General features: G+C 60.7%; 1 protein-coding gene across 14 annotated transcripts in view; it reads left to right on the top strand.

Annotated features, from left to right (window-relative positions):
- The window catches only part of MYRF (myelin regulatory factor), a 35,992-nt gene that overhangs the window by 1,107 nt on the left and 9,516 nt on the right, over positions 1-25,369 (top strand). For 3 of the 14 annotated variants that reach the window (XM_036925383.2, XM_036925355.2, XM_036925433.2), the window contains exons 2-21: positions 11,108-11,195; positions 11,409-11,672; positions 14,023-14,084; positions 15,004-15,283; positions 16,307-16,557; positions 16,647-16,770; positions 18,451-18,646; positions 19,897-19,973; positions 20,151-20,261; positions 20,681-20,771; positions 21,162-21,362; positions 21,615-21,726; positions 22,293-22,402; positions 23,146-23,306; positions 23,382-23,454; positions 23,721-23,809; positions 24,098-24,166; positions 24,594-24,674; positions 24,849-24,937; positions 25,047-25,238. In XM_036925383.2, the coding sequence (XP_036781278.2) occupies positions 11,108-11,195; positions 11,409-11,672; positions 14,023-14,084; positions 15,004-15,283; positions 16,307-16,557; positions 16,647-16,770; positions 18,451-18,646; positions 19,897-19,973; positions 20,151-20,261; positions 20,681-20,771; positions 21,162-21,362; positions 21,615-21,726; positions 22,293-22,402; positions 23,146-23,306; positions 23,382-23,454; positions 23,721-23,809; positions 24,098-24,166; positions 24,594-24,674; positions 24,849-24,937; positions 25,047-25,238 (2,721 nt within the window). Of the gene's footprint in view, positions 1-11,107; positions 11,196-11,408; positions 11,673-14,022; positions 14,085-14,161; positions 14,968-15,003; positions 15,284-16,306; positions 16,558-16,646; positions 16,771-18,450; positions 18,647-19,896; positions 19,974-20,150; positions 20,262-20,680; positions 20,772-21,161; positions 21,363-21,614; positions 21,727-22,292; positions 22,403-23,145; positions 23,307-23,381; positions 23,455-23,720; positions 23,810-24,097; positions 24,167-24,593; positions 24,675-24,848; positions 24,938-25,046; positions 25,239-25,369 lie in introns of those variants that run through there. The other 11 variants (XM_036925393.2, XM_036925362.2, XM_036925422.2 and 8 more) reach the window with 9 other exon arrangements.

Here is a 25,369-nt window from a genome sequence, read left to right as displayed (position 1 = left end):
TGTGCCCCTACCCCAGGAGTGACCTCACCCCCATCACCTTGACCCTAACAAGTTCCTCCCCAGTCACACACACCCTATATTTTTTTCAACCCCCACCCCAGAGTGGTTTTGGAGGTCTGCTCCTACACCTACCCAGCTCCCCTCCCCTTCTCCTGAATAGCCTCTGTCCCTCCTCCAGGCTGTCCCCCTTCTCCTGGGTGCTGGATTCAGGAGGGATGGGACGAGTGTGGGAGGGCCAGGCAGAGGTGCGGGTTGAGATCTCCCAGCCCCCTTGCTTCTCTCAGACCCTCCCTGGAACACCTAAGTAGACCCTCTGGCCCCGTTTGTGCCCCTCCCTGCCAACTTAGGTAGCCCACCTCTGTCTCCCCAGCTCCCCAGTCCCCAAGCCCGCATCCTGCTCCTCGGTGCATTCAGAACCCAGAACCCAGTGATTCAAACCCCTCCATTAATGTGAAGCTGCCCCTGGGGGTGGGGGTGGCCCACGGGCACCCTGTGCTGGGGTGGTTGGGCCGCATGCAGGGCAGGGAAGCAGCTTGCATTTCAAGCCCAGTGGCCAGATCCCTTTGGAGTCCCATGAGAGAGAAAGGAAGGCCTTTCTTGGCCTCAGTTTCTCCCTCTCTGTGACTTGGGGGTGGGAGCCTTTGTCCACTCCTGCCTACTAAACAGCCCAGGTAAGAGTGTCCCCAGGCCTCAGGCCTCCCTGCTCCAGGATTCTGGATACCCCAGTAGACCCAGACCCCAATAAATCAGGTTTGGACTAGATTAAATGGTTGATCCTGAGGTAGCTGGGCCATTGAAGGTTCTAGTGAACTCCCCATCAGTCCCAGGGAATCTCGTTTTACTCAGGCACTGTGCATCCTTTAGGAGCCCTCCAGAGGCCTTATGGGGCTCTAGGACCCTGGGCAGGCGGAGAGGGATCACTAGTCCTTGCTTGGGGAGTGTTGTTTTGGAGGTGCCCTGAGCTAGATACCCCAGATGACCCATGTGCCAGGCCCCCTGGCTTCCTGCAGATATTGCTGGGCCCTGGGCAGAGTGGGGGTTGGGGGGGGTGCGGCAGGCCAGCCCAGGCTCCCTGTGTCCTGAGCCAAACTTTCCCTCCTGGCCGAGGGTGGGGGGGTGGGGGCTGACGCCACAGCTCAGCCATGCAGCAGGCCTGGCCAGGAGGCTGTACTGCTCCCTCCAGAGAGATAAGAGGAGACTCAAGAATGTCTGTGGGGAGCAGGGGGTGGGGTGTGGGGCTGCCCGCCCAGCCAGGGCCTAGAGAAGTATTCGCAGAGCCAGAGACGGGGGAAGGTGGGTGGGTGCTGAGAGCTGGGATCTCAGGGGCCACTTGGGAGGGGAAGTCCTGGCAGCCAGCTGGGCAGTGGTGTGGGGGGCACCCAGAGTGCGTCAGGGAGTGCCTGAGTGTGCTCATGAGCATAAATGTGAAAGCGCGCTGGGCTGGGAGCTGTCCTTTCGTGCTTGTGGGTGTGTGGTTCCTGAGCGTGTGGGAGCAGCGTGTGCTCTTGCACTGAGAACTGGGACACCTGAGTTCTCATCCTGGCCCCTACTTGGCTTTGGCCACTCCTTGTGGACAGTGGGCACAGGGGCTCTGGGCTTGGAGAAGGGGAAGGGCTTTGCCAAAGGGTCAGGGCATACCGAGGCCCCTCATCTGATGTTACCCACTGTCTAGACACACCAGGCGTATGTGCTGGGTCCTGCCCTGTGCAGGTGGGCCAGGCCAGCGGCATGGGACTAAGGTGCTTTGGGCCTCGGGTGGGAGGCTGGTACGGCCGGGACCCCATGACCGCCCTGCTAATCCCCTAGAGGGAGGCTACAGCTGCCTGGATCTGCGGGTACAGGGCCTGCAGGGGAGCGTCCAGGCAGGATGCACTGGCTCTCAGCAGGTAACGACCACGGTAGCAAGTATACCTCTCATCACCTTGACTGGCGGGGGCCTCCGACTCCTGGAACCTGGTCAGTGACAGGGGCAAGGCAGCAGCAGAGGATCCTGATAGAACCCTAGAGGTTCCAGTGCAGTCTTGGCCAATGAGAGCTATGTGACCCTGTGCAGAGCTCTTGCCCTCTCTGGGCCCCTTTTCCTCATCTGTAAGACAGGACAGGGAGGCAGAGGTCATGGTGGTGCCTGCAGCTCTAATGAGCCTCTTCTCTCAGCCCTGGGAAGGAAGGACGGTTCAGAGCATGGAAGGGGGTGGGTGTTGGCTTCTGACTCCAGGGGCACATGGGGCTTGATGGAGCAGCCAGCACCCTCCAACACCAGCTCTGGGGTGGGGGAGGGGAGGGAGTGGCACCGGCCCCCTTTCTCAGGGGCCAAGGCTGTGTCTCCCAGAGAAAGAAGTTAGCCAAAGCTAGCCAGGCTGATGCACAGCCCCCAGCTCATTTCTCAGCCACCATGGGCTTGGGAGGGGGAGGGTGGCCTTCCTATGGGGACCAGCATCTCTGCCTCAACAGGGTAGGAGGAGGCCCCAGGGGGGACCACCTGGGACTACGGGAGAGGATGTGTCTGGAGTCTGAGGCTGAGCTGGGGTGCTTGACGGGATGGTGCCGTGCTTGTGTCAGCCTGTACGTCTGTCTGTCTGTGGTGCACCGTGGGAACAGGTAGATGGGGGAGGCAGCCAGACCCCTGACTCTCAGGAAGATGAGATGGGGTGCCTCCTGAGCCCCTGGAGGACTACCGTCCCAGTGCCACCTCCCCAGATCCTGAGTCCAGCTGGGTGGGGCAATCGGACTGGGGTCTCTGACTCATCCAGTGTCCCTAACACCCAGTGTAGGGCCACACAGGACTGGGAAATGTGCTCGGGGTCAGTGGAGGCAACAATGGGCATGTGAACAAAAGCATGGAGGCAATGCAGCCCAGGAGGCTGGTTCTCTTGGAGGGCCTGGGGTCAGTGCAGGGAAGAAGAGTGGTCTGTTTCCATCCTGCTGAACCTGGGGTCCTGGGCAGAGTGTCCTCGGAGTCTTAGGCAGGGCCAAGCAGGGTGTTTGGGAGAAAAGCTGCTCTGGGCAGAATGGCCTCCTCCCGGGGACCTGGCTCCCACTCCCTGATTCCCAAGGGCTCATGGGAGTTGGGGGCCCTGGCAGCAGAGGCTGCTGGGTAACAGCACAGCGCGGCTGCTGATTGGCTGCTACCCTTGGACTTTGCCCTCTGATAAGGCCAGGGAACAGAAATCATTAACTGAATCATTAACTGGGGGTGGCCCTGCCCCACCCAGGCTGCTTGCCCTTCCTGTCCAGCTGCTTCCTCCTCACAGCCCCCTCCTCCGGACCTCAGTTTCCCTCACAGCCTGGGTGTTTGTATGGGGATCAGTCTTCAGCCCCAGCTGCCACTGGGTGCCAGTTGCCCCTTGTTTGGCACCAGGGGTTGGATGATGTGATGGTCTTCTGCACTCACCGGGGTGGGCTGCCGGGGTCTGTTCCTAGCTCTGCTGCTTGCCCACCATCCTCCTGGGCATACCACTGCACCTGTTTGTGCCTCCATTTTCTCACCTATAAAATGGGAACACAAGAGCAGCCATAGTGCCCACCTCTCAGGGTTTCCAGGGGGGGTAAGGTAAACTGGGGCCTGTGAGGGGTCTAGTACAGTGCCTGGGGCAGTAGCACGCCATAAATGCTAACCTGGATTGCCATTATTACCCCACGGAGCTTGCACAGCCCGGTTCAGCAGGCTCATGGAAAGTGTTATGCTCCCCACTTTGAGGATTTATTGGTCCACGGAGTAGGCTTGTGCCCCCAAGCTTGGACTGGAGCCTGTGGCTGGTGCTGTGTGCTTTGGGAAAGACTTCTACCCTCTCCGGGCTACTTATTCCAGGGATGGGAGAAACCATCAGCTGTTGAGCATGCTCTGTGTGCAGGGGCCCTCTTTGTGGCCAGTCTGGTCCTCATGCCTGCTCCTGGCTCCTGGCGCCTCCAGCTGGGCCTGCTGCACCCTGCACCTCAGAGATGCTGAACTTGGTCCTTGAGCAGGTAGGCAGGCAGACTGGGCTTGACTGTCGTCTGTGTTTTTCTGCTGCATCCAGGCCACAGGTTTTTGCCTCCTGGGAGTCCTGGGTTCTAGAGAAAGGCAAGTGGTGCCCCTCATTTCTGAGAGGGGATGCTGAGGCAGGGGAGGAAGGTGATGGATGTATCAGACTCACTCAGGGCGGCCACAGCAGAGCTGGGACAGTATCCTGGGTCTGCTGACCCACAGCCAGTCGCAGCTGAGTGCCAGCCTGGAGGGAGGCAGGGAAAGGGCCTCTCTTTGTGTGCTGAGGATCCTGACCCACCACTGCTAGCTGTGCCAGGTGACCTCCATCCAGCCCCTTGACTTCTAGGCCTCAGAGCCCTCACTGAGATTGTCAAGGTTGTGTGATATAAGCAGTGAAACCCCAAGAGTGCCAAGGCCTGGTGTGGGGAGGAAGGGCAAAACCCCAGGTCAGGAGCAGTTGGGTCCAGGGTCCCCACTGGCCTGGGCTGCGGGCAGGAGGCTCCTCCAGGCTGCATTGGGGGCAAGTTCTCTCTCCATCCGACCTACATCCCTCTAGCCTGCAGAATGCACAAGCACAGCCTCTGTCTGTCTCCATGGAGTCTGAGGACTCTGTTTCCCTTGGGGCCTCTCTTGCCCCCCTCTTCATCATCTCTGGCTCCTGTGCTCTCCCCTCTCTAGTGCTTCTCCCTCCTGGGGTCTATGACCCACGGGCAGGGGAATCCCCACCCTCTGCCCTGCTAGGTTGGAGGGGGCAGCCTGGTGGGGAGTTGGGGCTGTGCAACACCAAGTTCCAACTAGAACTGATGGGGAGGTGTGTTGACCTGGGCCTGCCACTGCGTCAGCGAGCATTTGTGTGCATGAGAGTCCAAGTCTGTGAGATGTGATGAGATGAACACGCACAAACATGCTGGTGCCTCAGGGTCTTTGCCTGGCTCCCCACCATCTGGGACACTCTTCCTAGGTATCAATGCCCCTCAGCTCCTTCCTGTCTTTGCTCATTGAGGCCCTTCCTGACTCTCCTATTTAAAATTGCAGCTCACCCCAACCCTTCTGCCACCCCAACCCCTTCTCCCTACTTTATTTTCCCCATAGCATTTGTCACCTTCTAAAATGCTATGGATTTTAGTGATCTGTCTGGCCCCTTGTCTCAGCCTCCAGAATATCAACTTCATCTGAGCAGGAGGTTTTGTCTGTTTTGTTTTCTGCTGTATCCCCAGAGACTAGCATTGTGCCTGACACATAGTAGATGCTCAATAAATAATAGTTTGAATGAATGAATGAGTGAGCACACGTGGAGCATGCTGGTGTGTGCACGTGTGTGTCAGTCTGGGAGGGGTGTGCCACTGTCTGTATGTGTTTGTACATGTGTGTTTGGGTACATGCCTGGGAGTCTGCCCTTGTGTGCACACGTGCATGTGGGACATGAGGACATGTGCACCCAGGTAGGTATGAGTGAGCCTGGTAGAGATGTGCCCCGCCCCAAGCTGCAGGGCCTCTGCCTCTGTGGGGACGGGCCTTCTTCAGCCTGCCTGCCTTGGTCCCTGTGGGAGAGGGCTGAGGCCCTCAGGTGGCTAACCCAGCCATGTGGAGTCAGACCGGGCCCCTCAGAGCACAGCAGAGATCTCTGGGAACCAACGTAATTCCCTAAAAACAGGTCACAGCTGCTGGGCTCAGCTCTGTTGAACCTGGCTTGGGAGCATCTTGGGTTGAGTTCAGCCTGGTGTTGACCTGAGGACAGGGTGGTACCTGTGTGGGAACTAAGGGAGGACATAGCTATAGCCCAGGGATGGCTGAGGATTCCAGGTTTCCCAGAGGATATAGATCTCTGCAGGTAGGATGCTGGACTCTTTTCTGCTTTTTTGGCAAGAAGTTGAAAAACAAAAACAACCATGGCTCATATTTAAGAACCTGATGACCATGACTCAGGAGCCATATCCGTGTCATTTAGTCCCAAGCTAACTGGGCGGTTGATGCAGAAATGCAAAGGCTGGCTTGCACATCCGACCTGAAGGCATTTGAGGGACAAGGCTCTTGTCACAAGCTGAAGCCTGAACAGCAAGCCGTTTCATATCAATCATAGGTCATATTAATAAAGCTAGAAAGTCCAAACCCGAAGAGGCGGGAGCCCCCCGTGCCCTGTGCCCATGTGAACTCGCTTGGAGCATGTTGACCAGCTCAGTCAGTGTTGGGAGGGGAGCCACAGCACTGGGGACCTCTGACTGAGGAGGGGCTGCAGGGGCAGGCAGGCAACCCCGGAAGGCTTACTGGGAGGATGGCTGGAGTCAGGCCTGGAGGCCCGACCATGCCAGAACAACAGCGTGATCCAGGTGGCGCCTCACAGGGACTCAGGAGAAGGTGCAGAGCCCCTGCGGGGGCTCCCTGGAGCAGCAGTGCAGTGACGTGCAGAGGTGTAGGGCAGTGGCCCAGCCTGGGCAGGAAAGGAGGCAGGACTCCCTAAAGAGATGGAACAGAGCAATTAACTCTGGCTGAGGAATGGCCTCCCCCGGGCAAGGAGCTCTTGGTCATCTCATTGAAGACAGCCCCACCTGGTGATGCAGGGCTCCCTGCTCTACCTGAGAAGGTGCAGAGAGGTCAGGTCATGCGGCAGCGAAGGGGGCCCATATTAGCAACCAGACCTCTTTGACCCCTGAAGGTACTTAGGGCACCATGCGGGTGCCAAGGTGGGCAGTCCCCCAACCACTACTGCCCTTGTCCCCAGCCATTGTTTGGACAAGGGTGCCCCTCAGATTCAGATGCCTGGGCATCTGGGGAGACAGGCATCAGTGGGGAGAGGCTTGGGCCCTGTGCCCTCTATACCCCAGGTTCAGATCAGCTAGGCTGGACCGCATCCTTAGGCCCTGGCCTCCCCTGCCCACAGCCACGTGGCTGACGGGATTTCCGCCATGTTTGGGACATGAATTGACAAGTGCCCCATTGACGGTTGTGGGGGAGGGTGTGGGCAGGGCACAAGCCTCCCACTGTGCCGGGTCCCCACCCTCCCTCTTTCCCTGGGACAATGGCAGGGACTCAGCCAGGAGCCACAGCTGGTGGGGGGGAGGTGCTGCACACGAGGAGTGGTAAAGGCGGGGGTCCAGGGTGGAGGACCCCATCCCGCACCTGGCCTGTGTCCCCCTGGCTCCTCCTCTGCCCATCTTGGTGGCCTTGGAGGAGGAGAGAGGAGGGGAAGGGGCTTCATTTCCATAGCCCCATCTCAGCCTGCCTGGGAAGGAGCCCTGTCTGGCTCCTGTTAAAAGCAGGTAATAAAGGGCCTAATTAATGAAGAGCAGCTGGAGCGCATAAAGGCAGGAGCGGAATGGAGGGTCCCTGTCTAGCCCTGGCCCCTGAGCGCAGCATGGCCAGGCAGAGGTCCCCAGACCCAGGCCTGGCAGCAGTGGAATGGAGGGTCCCTGTCTAGCCCTGGCCCCTGAGCGCAGCATGGCCAGGGAGCGCAGCATGGCCAGGCAGAGGTCCCCAGACCCAGGCCTGGGGAGCAGTATGGAGGGTCCCTGTCTAGCCCTGGCCCCTGAGCGCAGCATGGCCAGGCAGAGGTCCCCAGACCCAGGCCTGGTTCTAGTGTCCTGCTTGCTGCTTTGCTCTCTCCTTCCATGAACACTTATTGCGTGCCTACTGTAGAGATGCTTCTATCCCAGAGAAGCAGAACAGGACAGGGCTCAGAGCCCAGCTCCCATACTTGTAAGCTATGGGCAAGGGATTTGTCCTTCCTGAGCCTCAGTGTCCTCATCTGTAAAATGGAGAGCAGGAAAACTTCCCTATATGCTGTTATGAGAATTAAATGTGAGCAATGCAAAGCATGTGACATGGGGCTGGCCTCAGAGGGACCACTAGGGGAGTGTGAGCTGGGGAAGTGGGTGGGCCATGGACAGCCCCTCCACCCACCTGTGAGGTCTCCCACCTGTGAGGCAGGAGAGTAAAAAAAAGCTTGATGAAAAAGTAGAAAGAAGCCTGCCACTCGAGGGGATGGGACAGTCAGAGGTGGCTTCTTAGAGCAATTTACATCTAAGCCAAACCCTGAAGAGCAAATAGGAATGGACGTTCTCAGGCAGAGGAAGAAGCAAAGGCCCCAATGTGCAAAGGGGGGTGTTTGTCCCGGGACAGAAGGAGGAGGGAGGGGAACCAGGGCAGGAGAGGAGGCTGGGGGGGCAGGCGAGGGGGTGGCCATGCCAGGCCTGGACTGCAGAGGGCTCTGGTTGACCCCAGCGATGGGAGTTGGGGAAGGGTTTGAGGGGTGGAGGGCAGGGATGTCGGTCTGTGACCTGGTGGTGGCACTTTCCGTTGTGGGAGCTTGGGCAGCACCCCCACCTCCCAGGGGGGGTCTTGAGGATCAGCACAAGTCACGCTTAACTTCCTGCCTGGCAAATTCCAGGGCTCTTTTGAGAGTGGTAGGAGATGGGGACCCCCAAAGTATGCCACGGGGCCCTGCCTTCCTCCTGGGTTCCTGGGGACTCTGGCCCAGTCTCAGGAATCCCCGGGCTCCAGCAAGTCCCTGTGCCGACTGTGCCCTCCAGAATGTTTGGTCAGAAATCTCCAGTGTGGTTCACGGGGCAGGCTGGGGGCGTCTGCTTGGTGGCTGGACCCTTCAGGCCGGGTGGTGCGGGGAGACGCCCAAGCCGGCCTCAGGTGCTCCCAGACAAGATGTGGGCTCGGTGTTCCTCAGGAGGCCCACCAGCCCTCCAGACCACAAACTCCTGCCCACCGCTCCACTGGCCCGCCCCAGTCTGCCCCAGGGGCTCCCTCCTCCCCGCTCCGTCCTCCCGTCCGCCTGGCCCCTGGCACGGAGGGTCTCTCCTCCCCCCGTCCACATCTGGTTCTCGTTAGGGTCTCCCAGGATGCCTCTGACTGAGGGCCCCCTGCCCCGGGGTAGGTGGGCAGGAGGATTAGGGTGATTAGGAGCGCTCCTAGCCAGGGGAGGCGGCGGGGAGGAGGGGGCCTGGCTTGTTATAAATAGCAACACCGTGACTCCATCACCCCATCATTCATGGTAGATTCCAAGTTCAGTCTCAAAACCTTCAGCTTGATCTGCCCTGGCAGGGGTGCTTCCAGCTCCCCCTCCCTCCCTGTTCCCTGTGCTTGACCCTCCCTCAGGAACCCCCAGCCTATCAGGTGGAGCAGCCCAGCATGACCAGGAAGGCTCAGTGACTACCAACCACACCTTCCCCCTTGGGGTCAGGCCTGTGCACCTGGGTTGAATCTTCCTTGCCTTGTTGCCTCGGGCAAGAGACTTGACCTCTCTGAACAAAGGGGATGATGCAAATAATACCCAATCTGTAGGGGTGATTGGGAGGTAAACCCGCAAAGCATTTAGAATAGTGCTGGGACCCGATAGGCACTTAGTATGAGCTGCTGTTGCTGTCATCATGGCATCATTGTCACCATTAGAGATTGGGAGGATTAAGTGTCACACTGCAAACAAAGAGCCTGTGCCTTGCATCTAATAAACTCTGATGATTATTAATGTACTTGGCTCCAAAAGTGCCTGGCACACAGTAGGCCCTCGATATAAATGAGATGTACGGTTAACAGGGAATGACGGGGTGGGAGCCAGAGTGTGGACGGGAGTCCAGGGCCTCAGCGTGCACACTGGTCCCAAGACGCTCCTCTTGCCCTGGCTATGCAGGGCCCTGGACAGCCTCTGGCAGTGCTGGGTGGGTGTCCCTTGTTCCCACTGGGTGAGCTGGGGGTGGGGGCCAGCAGGAGGGCCTGTCCCAGGCAGCGCGTGACTCCTAGGAGGGCTTAGCCACTCATTAATCACCTAAGCGGGGCTCAGCATTCTTGAGATGCCGTCTGGGGCCAGGGAAAGGCCTGGGCCAGGGGCTCCTGGGGACCCCAGGGCTCTGGGGACTGGGAAGTAAGGACAGCCACTCCATTTGCTGAGCACCCACTGTATGCCAGGTACCTTACATACCTTAACTGTTTCATATTCAGAACAACCCTATGAATTTGTTAGCTGTTCATGTTCCCATTTTACTAATGAGGAAACTGAGGCTCAGAGAGGGTTTGTGACCTGTCCAAGGTCACACAGCAAGGAGTAAGTGAGCCAAGATGTGTTCCTAGACCTGTCTGAGCTCTGTTCCCAGGGCTCACCAGCGGAGGGGGCATGAGAGGCAGACCCCAGGCTTAAGGCCCCAGGGGCCTGTGGGAGGGGTGCCTCCTGCCTCAGTGGGGCTGGCCAGCCCAGGTCAGCAGTGTGGGTGGGGCCGTCCTTCATTATCAGGGTTGACGCATCTCCCACGTCAGCCCCCTTATCACCCCACCCTCCGTCTCCCCCCCGCAAGGTGACCCCAGGAGGGGAAAGGCCGGTGCCTCCCCCTCTCCTCCCCTGCTGATGCCCAAGAGCACTGGCCTCCTCCATCAGGGGAGGGCCCAGGAGAAGCCAGGCAGAGGAGCAGCACCCTGGCGGCCATCACTTCCTGCTGTGGGCCAGTGCGACCTAGCCCTTACCTCTCCAGGCCTCTGTCTCCTCTGGAGACCCAGGGCTAAGCCCCCCAGGCCTGTTATGGGGGTACAGGGCAAAGGCAGTGCTGGTGGACTGGGCTGGGCACTACTGACTGTGATCCCACTCCCTCTCCATCTGTAGCAGAAGGCCCCCCTAGCCCCATGGCCCCCAGGATATGTGGTCCTGCCCCGCCAGCCCTCAGGCTCCTGGGTAGACCATCTGGAAGCGGCTCCTGGAGGACGGCAGGACAGAGTCATCAAGTCTGGGGCTGAGGCATCGAAGGTGGTGGACATCCACGGGGCACTCACTTCATAGAACACCTTGTTAGCCTCTCGCTGCGCCCCATAAGTCAGGGGGATGTTTACCCCATTTACCCAAGATGAGAGGAAGGACTCGCCCACGTCATAAAACTAGAAAGAGGCCTGGAGGGGCAGGAAGCAGCTTGTGTGTCCCAGATCTGCACTTAGGGCCCTTCTCCTTGGAGACTCCAGGCGTCTGTCCCCGTGGGTGAAGGAGGCATCATCAATGCCTCCTGGAGGCTGTGAAGGACTCTCCCCCCATCGCCTGGCTACCCAGGTGGGGAGGAGCCTGGGGCATGTGTTTTGGAGGGCCCAGCCTGAGGGTAATAGGAGGGCTGGGTCCAGAGGCCTAGGACCCCTCCCCCAGCTCCATCTGCCCCTCCCCTGCAGGCCATGACATCAATGGCGCCCTGGAGCCCTCCAACATAGACACCAGCATCCTGGAGGAGTACATCAGCAAAGAGGATGCCTCCGACCTGTGAGTGGCCCCACAGCCTTGGACCCCCAGCCCCTCTGGCCCCCACCTTCCTCCTGGGGGGTGTGACTCGGCCCCGAGTCCGAAAGCTGCTCCTCAGTCCTTTCCCAGCCGCTGACCCCTCTGCACTCTCCACGCGGCCCTGGGGCCCTGGGGGCGGGACCCCAGGGAGGGGCTGGGGTCTGGCCGGGCTCTGAGCTTCTGCCTTCTCCGCAGCTGCTTCCCTGACATCGCTGCTCCGTCCAGTGCCGCCTCCTACCCCCACGGGCCGCCAGCGATCCCTGGCTCCAGCGGGGTCCACCACCTCAGCCCCCCTGGGACTGGACCCTCCCCAGGGCGCCACGGCCCCCTCCCACCCCCGAGCTACAGTGCCCCGCTCAACTGCAACAATAACAACGGCATGGGCGCCGCCCCCAAGCCCTTCCTGGGGAGCTCTGGGCCCCCCATCAAGGCAGAGCCCAAGGCTCCCTATGCCCCAGGGTGAGTGAGGGCAGGGTTTGCAGGGGGCAAAGGTAAGATGCAGGGGTCCAGGGGACAGACTGGGTGTGGGGCCAGTGAACGTGGGCCTGGAGGGTGCTGGCCAAGGTCTGGCAGTGGTGATAGGACTACTGTCCTGGGGGTCAGTAAGTGAGGGTAGGACTGGGGCCTGGCCAAGGAGGGACTCATGGCCTTGTTCTGAACCAGTGGGCAGCCATGGAGGGGTCTGAGCAGGGGAGTGATGAGAGCTGACATCAGTGCTAGAAAAATCCGAGAGCTGTGTGGAGGGGGGACAGAGGTGGTGAGATGAGCCTTCACCTACATGTGCACCCCCATTGCCCGCCCCTGCTACTCACTCGTGCATGCAAGTGGCTGTGCGTGAGCAAATGGAAGGGGATCTTTGCCGTGGCCACAGGGAATTGGCTATGTTGCAGCTGTGGTACCTGAACGTCCCCCTACCCATGCCAGCCTTCCAGGCCTTCCCCCTCTCCCCATGGATGCCACACCAGCAGCCTGACCCCAGGGCTCAACCTGGGACTGGCTGTGACCAAAGGTTGCAGGTGGCCACAGGCCAGCCAGACCCCAGGGCAGCCCATAGACACATGCTCATGGAGACAGACAGGAAACACAGGTCTGCTGGGCTCTGCAGAGGAGCTCAGAGAAAGTTCTGGGTTTCCCAGCCTGGGACAAGGGCCAAGGGGCCCTGTCTCTGGATGGAAGGAACAGAGTGATGGGAACATGACACTGTCCACACACAGCCTGGCTCCATCTCCAGCTCCATCAGTTCCAGCCTTCTGGTAACCCACAACCTCAGTCAGGGCCTCAGTGTCAAGTGAGCCCCAAATGCTTCATCCTCTACGTGGTTGTGGAAATAAGGGGAGGAAGCACAGAGGAAGTGCTGGTCGGGATGGTAGCTGTTTCCTGGGAGGGCAGTGGAGGTGAGCTGGGGTGCCAGGGGTGAGCTGAGGCCACGAGGCTGTCCCTAAGCCACAGGCCCTGGGGACCTGAGAACTAGCACATAACAAGCACCTGCTAGATGCCTGCTGCACCCCGTGCCCGTGTGTGTGAGAGCTCATCAACAGTCCCCTGTAACCAGCTCCTGGGGGACCCCAAAGCCACATAGCCTGCCAGCAAAGCTCCGCCGTCCCTCACAGGAGGATGCGAATGGCACACCAAAGCCATGTCTCAGAGACAGAAAGGGTCACACAGAGACCCTGGGGCCCAGGCCACTGCAGGGAGGGACCCAGGGTCTTTCACTGCCCCCACCCCTGCCAGCCCTGTCCTAGGTGGTAAACAGGACAGACACATCCCTCCTGCCGTTGATCCTGTGGTGTAGTTGGGGAGGGAGTTATTAATAAATCACCGACTCCAGCACTATGAGCACCATGAGGAATTATGGGGAAAGAACACAAGGTCTTGGGACTCGCATTTGATTGCAGGGCCCAGAGGGTGTAAAGGACCTTTACACCCAGGGAAACCCAAGGTCACTGTCAGGGAAGTGCAGGGAGCAGGTAGGGGATGGGGCACTTGGAGCTGGAGAGGTCCTGGGCGGCCCTTGGGGCCTTGAGGGCCGCAGAAGGATTGAGTCCCCGTCACTTTTTTCTGTCATCCTCACATAGCCTACAGGGTTGGGTGGGCGGCTTGTCCAGAGGAGCTCTGGGACTCTGGAACCAGCCCAGGGCCGAGTCCGTGATGGTTGGGCTGCCTTGGGCAGCTGCCTTAGCATGGTGATGGGCAGCCTCTCCAACCACGGGGACCAGGATGACCAAGAAGCAGACCCCCTCATGGCGGCAGCCTCCCCCTCAGTGGGCGAAGACAGGGTTCACGCAGGACATGTTGATCTCAGGGTTGAATTTGTTCTTTTGTTTGAACCACTGATAAAACAAAACCTGCAAGAAAAAATAAACCCAGGCCTGGCAGAGCAGGTCCCTGCCCAGCCCACACCTGCCCACGGCGGGCAGCCCCCCAGTTATCCAGGCCCAGCCCCCTAGGACCCCCTAGAGTTTCCTAGGAGCAGGCCTTCAATGGGCACAGGAACAGCGGAGCAGGCCTGACCTCTGGGTCTGGGAAGGGAGTCTTTGAATCCCTGTGCCATCGTCAGGGACAACGGTTACTGGGCCCCAAGTGCCCAGTAGGTCTGAGGGCATGCTGGGCAGGAACCAAGGCTTCCCATCTACAGCTCAGCCCTGGCCTGGGCACCTCAGGGTGGCTGGTACAGAGAATGGCCCCCAAGGGAGAAGACCGTGGTGCCCCAGCCTCTGGAGTCTGTGGGACCCCTCCCAGCATAGGAGCTACCCAGCTTGAAGGCAGGGGTTCAGCTGCCCCCCAACAGCCCTGCCTCCTGCCCCTGCAGCACACTGCCGGACTCTCCCCCAGACTCGGGCTCTGAGGCCTACTCCCCCCAGCAGGTGAATGGTGAGTCCAGCGGGCACCGCCCTCCCCCGCTGGGTTTGGGCAAGTGGTTGGGGCGGCCTTATCGGGGGAGGGAGGGAGCGAGGGAGGGAGGGGGCCAGCGGCCGCCCAACAGGCCCAGATTATCGCTGGTCAAATACTCCCTGGCGCTGGCTATTGTTTCCCCACGGGCGGGTGGGGAGCCTGGCCCTGCCTCTGAGCAAGTGTCCCTGCCGGTGATGCCACCCACTGCCCGCCTGCGCCATCATGGACGCGCCCTTCGGCGGTAAGTGGAGGGCTGGGGAAGGCTGGGTGCAGTCTGAGCACAGGCCTCACTGGCTGGCCAGGCCCACCTCCCCTCAGAGGGTACTCAGGGGTGCCGTGGCCCCCAGGTGGCCAAGGGTGGAAGGATCATGGGCAGCCATCTCCCCACAGCCCAGAGAGGGGTCAAGAGTTCTGTTTATCTTACCAAAAACATCTCTGGAATGCCTCCTGGGGAACAAAGGGAGCTGGGGGGCTGGCCCTGGGAGCCCTCCTGAGGGGCTACCAGAGGGAAGAGGGCAGCACAGGACCATGTTGGGGGTCCCGGGAGCCTCCTTCCCAAGGCCCACAGGAAGATCCAGCCTGAGAGGAGCTGGGGGAGAAACTTGGGATGCCGGCCCTCCCCCAGGGAGCAGGGCCAGGCCCAGCCAGAGGGAAACAGCTGGCTGGGGTTGGGTGAAAGGCTGCCCACCTTTCAAGAGGGGGTCTTGTCTCACTGCCGAGGCCTCTGTGGCCAGCCTCTAGGCGGCCCAGCCCTCCTCTCATGTGGGGCTGGTGGAGGGCAGCCGCCAGGCTTGGCTCAGAATGGGCTGGGAGTCAGGAGACCCTGCCCAGGGGAGACCTAGTGCCCAGACACCTGAATGAGGTAGGTATCTGATACCCACCCTCATCTTTCCCGCAGACCCCCATCTCCTGCGCACCATAACCCCTGACACCCTGTGCCACGTGGGAGTGCCCTCCCGCCTGGAGCACCCGCCCCCACCTCCAGCCCACCTGCCAGGCCCCCCACCGCCCCCACCACCCCCACCTCACTACCCTGTCCTGCAGCGGGACCTGTACATGAAGGCCGAGCCCCCGATGCCCCCCTATGCTGCCCTGGGGCAGGGGCTGGTGCCCACCGATCTCCACCACACCCAGCAGCCCCAGATGCTACACCAGCTGTTACAGCAACATGGAGCCGAGTAAGCCTTGTGCAATTGCCCCCAGAGATTGGAAAATGGGCTTGACGGGTGGTCAAGGCAGCAGTGGGCAGGACAGAGATGGAAGTGGGGACAGGGATGAACCCAGGAAGGGCAGAAGGCTCTGAACCCAGGAGATGGGAAATGTACATAATGTGTATGTGCCCAGCAACGCTTCGAGGACTTAACAGCCATGGCCAAGTGCTCACATCTACCTTATTTGGTGGGCATGGCCACCCCCATTGAGCAGATAGGTAAACCGGCTACTAGGAGTGGGGAAATGCTTACCAGGTCATAGAACTTGGAAGGGGCAAAGCCAGGACTTCAAACTGGGGCTGTACTCTTACCCAGACACTAGTGACTTTCCTGCTGTCTCATGGAGTCTTGGGTTCCTGAAGAGGTTCTAGGCGTAGATCTAAGCTCCTGCTCTGACTCCAACCTACAGAATTGCCTTTTGATCTGTTTCACACACTGAGATTTTATCAGAGATTTGGGTCAAGGGAGGATTCTACTGCCGAAACTTTTTGCAAACCAGAAGGGGAAGGGGTGCTGTGCAGTCCCCCAAGTCTTTAGGACCCTCCGCAAGAGGCTCTCCTGCCCAGCCTTTGTGGTCCAGGCCCTCTGTGGCTTGTTAACCATGGAGCTACCCTCCATAGAGCCCCCACTATGAAGAGTGTCACAGAACAGGACCCCAGAGAAGGGACCGGCTCATTCATCCCACAAACCATTCCAAGCACTCTGTGCTCCAGGCCAGGTGGTGGGCCTGTTGGGGACACCAAGTCAGCTGTGGCTTCCGCCCTCCTGGCTTCCACAGTCTCGGGGGTAGGGAGGAGTGACAGAAACGGAATGGCAACACAGCGCAAAAGGGGAGCCCCGAGGAGGTAGAGCCCACAGGCTTACTACAGGAGGTATCCTCTGGGCTGGGCATAACCTGCCAACACAAGCCAGAGAGCAGATGGGTGCTGCCCAGTGCGGGGCACTCAGGAGGAGCCTGCCCCTCCATGGCGTGCATCTGTGTCTCCCCAGGCTCCCCACACACCCCTCCAAGAAGAGGAAGCACTCTGAATCACCCCCCAACACCCTCAATGCCCAGATGCTGAATGGAATGATCAAACAGGAGCCTGGGACCGCTACGGCCCTGCCCCCACACCCAGCTCGAGCCCCATCCCCACCCTGGCCTCCCCAGGGCCCCCTGTCACCTGGCCCGGGCTCCTTGCCCCTCAGCATTGCCCGGGTTCAGACACCGCCTTGGCACCCCCCAGGGGCACCCTCACCAGGTACGTGGCTGGCCTGCTGGGCCCCACAGGGACCAACCCTGTGAGTTGGGGAGGGGGCCTGGGGCCCACATGGTGTTCCCTCCCTTCAGGTCTCCTGCAGGACAATGATAGCCTCAGTGGCTCCTACCTGGACCCCAACTACCAGTCCATCAAGTGGCAACCGCATCAGCAGAACAAGTGGGCAACACTGTATGACGCGAACTACAAGGAGCTGTGAGTGAACTGTACCACCCCCACCCCTCGGTTACCCATCCGGGGACCCTGAGCCCTGGCATCAAGGTCCTAAAGCAGGACCTGGTTGCACACTGGGTACAGATGGTGCCGTTTATGGAAGAGCAGACAGGCTCAGGGCAGCGCTGGGCTGGCACTCAGCATCACTGACTCCTCCAGCCCGAGGCCTCCTTAAGAAGGTGGTGTCTGCCAGGGAGGGGCCGTGGGGGCCAAGTCAGGGAGAAGTGGGTGTCCGGGTGTTGGCCGGCTCCTCCTCCTCCCCCTGCACCTCCTCCACTCCTGCATTCCAGGAAGGTAGCAGGAAGTTGAGTGCAGCAGGGCCTTCCAGCTGCCCTCTCCCTGGAGGGGGCGGGGTGGGTCCCAGGCTGCCTGGGCATTCCTTGCTCTCCTCAACACCCACCCACGTGGGTTCAGCTTCCTGGGACCCAGCCAGGAGCACTCTGAGACCACTCCCCTCACCGCGGCAGGCCAGTGGGGAGTGAGAGCTTGACTCACCATCAACTCACTTTGGACATTGTGGGGCCTGGGCAGGGTGGCCAAGACCAGCCTCCTGGGGCGAGGCGCCCCAGGCTATGTGGGATTCCGAGCCACAAACCCGCAGGGATGGGGGATCCAGATGCTGTGGTGGCTGAAGGGTCTCTTGAGGCCCTGCCAGGGTTAGGGGAGGTCTTTGGGGTCCAGCCCTTATGAACTGGTGAGGACCCCCTCACTTATTTCCATGCTTCTCTGGCAGTCCTGCCACAGTCCACCCCAGGCCACAAGGCCAGGAAGCTGGCAGCTGAGACCCCCAGTGTGGCTCAGGCACTTCCCGGGTGTTCCCCAGGGTCAGGCAGGTGGGTGGAGCCCTGGGAGGGAGAAGTAGTGAGCTCCGGGCCTTGAAGACACTAGCCAAAGGCCTCTTCCCACAAATTTGGAAACATTCTCCCTGCCCAGCTTCCTCCAGGCAGGCCCTGGGTATCCGGGGGCACTGCTTGCGCCTGGGGACCTGGGTGAGGGTGTGCCAACAGTTGCTCCCTCTCCTGCCACCTGGAGGTCTCCCAGTGGTCCAGACTTGGAACACTTGCCCAGCAACAGATGGGTAGACTGAGGCTGAGTCCAGGCTGCCCAGAGTGACCCTCTCCCCACCCAGGAAGATGCAGGAGTCAGAATGAGGGCGAGTGGGGGCTTGAGCAAGTTGGTGGGCAGGGGCTGGGCCAGCGCAGAGCCGGCGCCTGGTTCCACCGTTTCCACGGCAACCAGCTGTCAGGCGCAGTGAGGCTCCACAGATGCATCCCCTTGCGCCCCATCTCCTGCGAGGGAGGGGGCTTCAGGCAACATTCTGGGAAGGAGCCGAGAGGGGTGAGGGGGCCATTAAGCCCCTTCCTCAGAAGTTCCCTCCCATCTGGTGGGCCTCAAGGGTCTTGCCCTAAGTCCCCCATCATCAGGGTGGGGGTGGTCCCGGGCATGTAGAGGAGAGAGTATCAGCTGAGGAGTTGGCGGACCCAAGTTCAGATTCTCCTGGGGACTCAGTCTCCAGTTCTGAGGAGTGGGGGCGGCCCTGTGAGCGGTTTCAGGCTCCTGGGGTCCAGGGTAGGAAACTGCTTTGGAGCACAGGCGTGTGGGAGGAGCTGACACTCCAGGCCCAGCAGGGCGCCTCGGGTGAGCACCCGCACCTGCCCCCAGGCCAATGCTCACCTACCGGGTGGATGCTGACAAGGGCTTCAACTTCTCGGTGGGCGACGATGCCTTTGTATGCCAGAAGAAGAACCACTTCCAGGTGACAGTGTACATCGGCATGCTGGGCGAGCCCAAGTACGTGAAGACGCCTGAAGGCCTCAAGCCCCTCGACTGCTTCTATCTGAAGCTGCATGGAGTGAAGGCAGGTTTGGAGGCTGGGCTAGGAGGCGAGGGCAGGCGGGCCAGGAAGGCTTGGGAGCAGTGAGGCGTCCTGAGGAAACTCCTCATGGTTAAGTCCAGCCTCCGCCCACCCCACCTTTCCCGCCTTCTCTCACCTTGCCTGCCCCTTAGCTGTCAGGCTCTTCAGCCCTCTTGCCATTTATGCTGCCTGCTCCCTTCTCTACCCTGTGACCCCCAAGTCTGGGCCCCCAGGCAGGACTCCTTGTCCTGACCCCTCTGTTAGCTGCCCCAGCTGCCCTTCCCAAATGAACTTCCTGTGAACTTGTCCTTCTCCCAGGCTCCCCTCTCAGGGAGTGGGGCCCGGGCGCCCTCTTTACCCGAGCTGTCAGTATGGGGGCCCACTCGCCCTCCTGTCAGCACACACCGGCCCTGCATCCCTCGGACATCCCCTAACCTGGTCCCCTCCTCTCTTCCCCCTGCCTCCCTCTGGACCAGACCTCCCCCTTCTTGTCTGAGTGTCGGCTGCGGCTTCCACGCCGGCTCCTACTCACGTTCCATCCGAGACATGGGCGGGCTTCCCATTCTTCCAAGGCCCCAGTGTCCTCCCTGCAGAGCCCAACTTCCAGGTTCAGCCCACAGAGGCCTTGGGGATCCAGCCCCTCCCTCCTTCCAGCCCTGCCATCTGCTTGTGCCCATTCATAGCTCCTGCCTTCCCTCCGGCACCCCCCTTTCTCTGGGACACCCTCAGGATGCCCGTTCCATCCCTCTCCTCCCTGAGGATTTCTCTTTGACCTCCACCATTCACGCTGCTGCGGTCCTTGGTGGACACTTGCCCCGAGGCCCATCTGTACTCTCAGAGGCCCCTCCACTTTGACACCTCCCTCTCCCCCCAGTACAACCACACTGGCAGTTAGTCATAAGCCCCTGAACTCCCTGGGGGCTCGGTCAGGTGTGTCTCCTTCAGTGCCGTGATCCGGGCATGGTACCCGGGCATGGCTTGGCCAGTGCTTGTGGAGGGGTGGACGGAATGTGGGTGTGGGAGGGGATCTGGGAGTGAGTGGGCTTAGGTGTTAGTGGTGTCCAGTTTGGGGTGGGTGCTCAGAGGTGGGGAGTGATGTGGGTGTACGCCTAGTGGGAGAAGGCACCTAGGTTTGTGGGGAAGTGGTGCCTCTGTTTCCTCATGAGCTCCCAGCCTGGGCTGAGGGGCTGATGGGGGCAGGAGCAGGTGCGGAGAGGGGCCCTAACGTGCCGCTGGGCTCTGCTCCTCCCCAGCTGGAGGCTCTGAACCAGTCCATCAACATCGAGCAGTCGCAGTCAGACCGAAGCAAGCGGCCCTTCAACCCCGTCACGTGAGTGTCTGACCCCCGTGTGGGCGGTACCTGGGAGGGCTGGCCCTGGAGCTGAGGGGGGCCAGGCAGGCACCCACAATGTCTCCCTCCCTCACTCCTGACCCGGGTGCCCTCCAGCAGCCTGGCTCTCCACAGCCCCCCTCCCTACCCCCTCAGTACCCTGACCCTCCTCTGCAGGGTCAATCTGCCCCCTGAGCAGGTCACGAAGGTGACTGTGGGGCGGTTGCACTTCAGTGAGACTACCGCCAACAACATGCGCAAGAAGGGCAAGCCCAACCCCGACCAGAGGTGAGCAGGTGGGACCCCTGCCCAGGTAGAACCTCCTTTTCTGAGAACGAGGGACAGGAAGATACCACCCTGTGCAGCACAGAGTCCCACAGACTGACCCACTTTACACACGTCAGATCTGAGACTCAGAGGGCCTTAACTGATTCAAGACTGGCAGAGCAGAAGCCTGGCTTCTGGATTAAGGAACCCCTCGATGGCTTCCTAGCTGTGGACCCTGGGGCATTTCCGCCCCCTGGTGGAGATTCAGGTTCCTCCTCTGTAGGATGTGTAATGCCTACTGGGATTGTGCTGGGAGCCTGCTGGAAATGACTTCAGTGGGCAGTTTTGTGCACTATTCATCTGATCTGGGAAGAGTGGTGGGGAGGCAGGGGTAGGTGGGGCAGGACCTTGGGTGCCTCTAAGATCCCTGTGCGCCCCAGGTACTTCATGCTGGTGGTGGCGCTCCAGGCCCATGCACAGAACCAGAACTACACGCTGGCCGCCCAGATCTCGGAGCGCATCATTGTGCGGGTGAGGGTCACTTTCTCCCAGGGGTGGGGAGTCTTCCTTGGAGATGGGAGAGGCAGCACCCACAGAAATGCCAGCATACTGGAGAATCAGGAGCCGGAGTGCTGATCCTTCTGGGCACTGGCTATGTGGTCTTGGGCAAGGTTCCCACCCTCTCTGGGCCATGGTGTCTCCTTCACAGTAAAGCGTGCAGGTGGACAAGATCCTGTAGCTTTCTGAGATCCCTTAAGTGACTGAAAGTTACCGGAGTGGGAGGACACTTTCAGTTTGATAATGTGGTGGGGTGAGGAGTCCGGGCTGGAGCTGGAGGGTCAGCTGTGGGGGTTTCCCCCGTTCCCAGGGTGCTGCAGGTCCCCCATGCCCCAGGACTCATCCGACCCCAATTCGTGCTAGGCCTCCAACCCAGGCCAGTTTGAGAGTGACAGCGACGTGCTGTGGCAGCGGGCACAGGTGCCCGATACCGTCTTCCACCATGGCCGCGTGGGCATCAACACGGACCGGCCTGACGAGGCGCTGGTTGTACACGGCAACGTTAAGGTCATGGGCTCGCTCATGCACCCCTCAGACCTGCGGGCCAAGGAGCACGTGCAGGAGGTGGAGCGGGGAGAGCAGAGCTGCGAGGTGGCGGGCTGCGAGGGGTGGGGGGCGCTCGTGGAGGGGGTGGGCCCAGGTGGAAGGGCAGGGCTGCTGGGAAGCAGGACGGGGAGGTAGGCCCCCCACTTGACCCGGCTGGCAGGGGATCTCTCCTCCGTGCTGCAGTCTGGGCCGCCGCCCTCCTGAGCTCCGGGGCCTTTCCGGACGAGCCCAGCAGGGGCGGGTTCACACTCGGCCCTGGCTCCCGCGCAGGTGGACACTACGGAGCAGCTGAAGAGGATTTCGCGCATGCGGCTGGTGCATTACAGATACAAGCCCGAGTTCGCAGCCACCGCCGGCATCGAGGCTGCAGCCCCAGAAACAGGTAGGAACGGGATGCGCCGGCTGGGGCTGGGGTCCGGGGAACCCAGTAACTTCCGCCCTCAGTGACCCCATCTCCTGTTCTCTGGCGATTCTGCCCCTGTCCTCTGGAAGCCCTACTGCCAGGAACCCCTCCCCTGGACTCCTGGAACTGCACCCTGGGGAAACCTGCCCTCTAGAGGTTCCGCCCCCCAGCCCCTGGAAGATTGCGCTTCTCCAGGTCTTGGGTCCCTCACCCCTTGACACTGGATGTCGGGGAACCATGGGCCCCAGATCCTTGTCCCTTGGCCCCCTAGGTGAATCCTGCCTTCATCCTCGGGTATCCCTCTCCCCTTCCCTAGAGATCTTTACTCCCAGGAATCAGCCCCTACCGGCAGCCCGGGGGACCCCGTGCATTGAGCCCTGGAACTGCGACCCTGTGAACACTTGTCTGTGGGAGCCTCGTGCCCCAAGGATACTTGGATCAAATTCTCTCGCCCCCAGAATTTTGCTCTTCCCGGTCCCAGAGCCCTCCTTAGCTTACGGTGTTGGGGCAGACCCCTTCCCCGCACTTTGCTTGTCCCTCCCCAGGCGTCATTGCCCAGGAGGTGAAGGAGATCCTGCCTGAGGCTGTGAAGGACACCGGAGACGTGGTCTTCGCCAATGGGAAAACCATAGAGAACTTCCTGGTGGTGAACAAGGTCTGCGCGGTGGGGGAACTGGAGGGAGCCCAGGGAGAGAGGGGTGGGCCAGCTGGGGGGCATTCATCTCCTCTAGGAGGCAGGGCCACGGTAGTGCAGAGGGCAAGGGCAGCCCAGTCCTCTCTCATGCTGCTCCCAGAGCCCGTTTCCACCCCCACGGGGAGGGGAGGGGAGGGGAGGGGAGGGCTCGGCGTTCAGGTGGGAGCTGGGAACCTGGCCACTCTATGGCTATGTGGACAGGGCAAGAGGAACCTCCGGGAGGGTCATTTTCCTCCCCTGCAAAGGAGGGTAAGTAAGACATTCTCACATGGTTATCGCGCAGCTTAAACACGTGGTTTATGGTTAGGATGATGTTTGTAATTTACCTGGTATGAGGCAGGGCACCAAGCAGCATGTAGTAATAAGTTTTGGCTGAGACTAAACAGTAAAATGCTGAAGTTTGAAGCACCAAGTTCATCAGAGTGGGGAGATCAGAGGGTGGGAGCCTCTGAGAGGCATGGGGTCTGATGGGGGACAGGGCCGGGTGGCAGTAGAGGATGGCCAAGCAAAGGTATGGAGTTCGAGATGCTGTTTGGAGGGAGGCACAGGGAACCATGGAGCTGAGGCTGGCCTGGGCAGGGAGGCTTCATGGGCCTCCTTGTGGCTGTGGTTAGTGGGCTCCCCTCCTGCTCCCTGCTGAGCCTGTAGCCTGGGGCTTCGAGGCGCTGACTGTGCCTTCGACACTGGCCCACGGCCCATGGCAGGAGCGCATCTTCATGGAGAATGTGGGTGCTGTGAAGGAGCTGTGCAAGCTGACAGACAACCTGGAGACACGCATTGACGAGCTGGAGCGCTGGAGCCACAAGCTGGCCAAACTGCGGCGACTGGACAGCCTCAAGTCCACTGGCAGCTCGGGTGCCTTCAGGTAGGAGCAGGGGGTGGGGGAGGGGGCAAGACCCCCTTACCAGAGGCACCTCTGACCCTGGCTGTCTTGCTGCAGCCATGCAGGGAGCCACTTCAGCCGGGCAGGCAGTGTCCCCCCCAAGAAGAGGCCCCCCAAAGTGACCAGCAAGGTGAGGGTGGGCAGCGGTGGGAGGCAGAGTGGGCCAGGGGCCTCCCTTTCTAGCTTGTCCCTCTCCAGGGTCACTGACTCCAAGTGCTCCCTAGCCCCCACCTCTAGCTCTGCAGAGCCCGGTTTCTCCTTCCTCTCCCTCTGCACCCTGGCAGAGTGAGCAGCCCTTAGCACCCCCACCTCCAGCAGATCCCACCATGGGTAAGACCATGGGCACCCTAAGTCTGGGCCTTTTCTGCTTCTTCCTCCTTCCCTCTCGGTCCCTAGTCGTCCTCTGTGGTCCCAGACCAGGCCTGCATCAGCCAGCGCTTCCTGCAGGGAACCATCATTGCCCTGGTGGTGGTCATGGCCTTCAGGTGACTTGTCCCCCAGGCTCTGGGGGTGGCTGGCTGGGGAAGCCAGCTGCCCACAGGCCCAGGCCTGGGAGAGGAGATAGATGTAGCCTGGGAGATCAAGTGGCTGAGGTCTTGGGGAAGGAGGTGGGTGCCTCATTCAGTATTGATTGCCTGGGGCAGGGGAGACACATTTATAGGCATTGCTCAGGGTCCTAGCCCCTGGGGCCAAGACCCACAGGCCCTGCCACAGAAAGAATGCATTGGACCGTGGCTCCAGCTCTAACAATGGCCCTTTTCTGTGGCTCCCAGCGTGGTATCCATGTCCACACTGTATGTTCTGAGCCTGCGCACGGAGGAGGACCTGGTAGAAACTGATGGGTATGTCTCTGGAGGCCTGGCTGCTGGCCAAGCCATGGGGCCCTATGGGGCTTTGGTGGGCAGCCGTGGGTCGGAAGAGCCGTGGAGGCTGGTACCTCTAAGGGGGTTTCCACTGCAGGCTCTCAGCCTGCTGGGGGCTCACAGAGGTGGGTGGGAAGGTCTCCTGGAGCGGGCAGCCGTTTCCCAGTTCTTGCTGAAGCTGGTGTTTCTCTCTGGCCTACTAAGTGCTCCTTCAGGTAGCTGGGCCTCTGAGAGTCCGGGGGTACCCAAGGGGCCCAGGGTGGAAGGGATGGGGGGAAGGAGGGCTAGGGTGGGACCCCGGGCTCTGTCTGCCCACTGTCACCGTCAGCTCCTAGGCCAACTCTGACTAAGTCTTCTCTCTTCTCCCCCACACCTGTCCCCCACTTTTCATTTCTGCTCCCCTTAGCTCTTTTGCCGTGTCCACTTCATGTCTTCTGGCCCTGCTCTGGCCCCAGCACCCTGGGGGGAGTGAGGCCATGTGCCCATGGTACGTGTCTGGACCAAGCCCCCTGCCTCTGCCTCTGGCTCCTGTCACCCTTCTTCCTGCCTCCTGTCTGCCGTCCCTGTCTACCTAGTCCTGCCCCTCCTGCTTCTCCAGGATTCCCAGGCCTCTCTACACAGGCTCTCCTAGCCCCTCTAAGCTCAGCTCACCCTTCCCCAGCAGGTCCAGCCAGAGCTTTGGGACCACTCAGCTCCGACAGTCGCCCATAACCACTGGGCTGCCAGGCACACAGCCCTCTTTGTTGCTGGGTGCGTGCCTGGGGTGGGTCTGAAGGGATGGGACTTGGGAGAGGTGGCTGTGTTCTGGGTTGGGGGCGCTGCTGCCCCCTCTGGCTCATATGGCCTCTGGCTTCCTCAGTTACCACCAGCCTGACCAGCTCAGCCCCAGGTCCGGCCATCCGCTCCTTGGACCTGTGCTCCAGTTACCCCTGCCCGGTCGTCTGCTGCTCCTCACCCTTGCCCAGCCCTACCACTGGCCCTAATCTTGGTCCCAGCTTTAACCCTGGCCATGGTCTCAGCCCCAGGCCTAGCTCCTCCACCAACCACTCAGGTATGGCTACCTCATGACCAGGGTTTGGGGGAGGAGGTTTTACATGAGTCCAGAGAAAGATCCCAAGACTCATTGGTGGGAGGGTCTCTGGGAGCCCAGAATGAGACTCTGGAGAAAGCTGGGGGTCCCTA

Source organism: Manis pentadactyla, chromosome 9, assembly GCF_030020395.1.
Source record: "Manis pentadactyla isolate mManPen7 chromosome 9, mManPen7.hap1, whole genome shotgun sequence".
Lineage (NCBI taxonomy): Eukaryota > Metazoa > Chordata > Mammalia > Pholidota > Manidae > Manis > Manis pentadactyla.
Note: the sequence above shows the minus strand (reverse complement) of the source record. Positions and strands in the feature narration are given on the sequence as shown.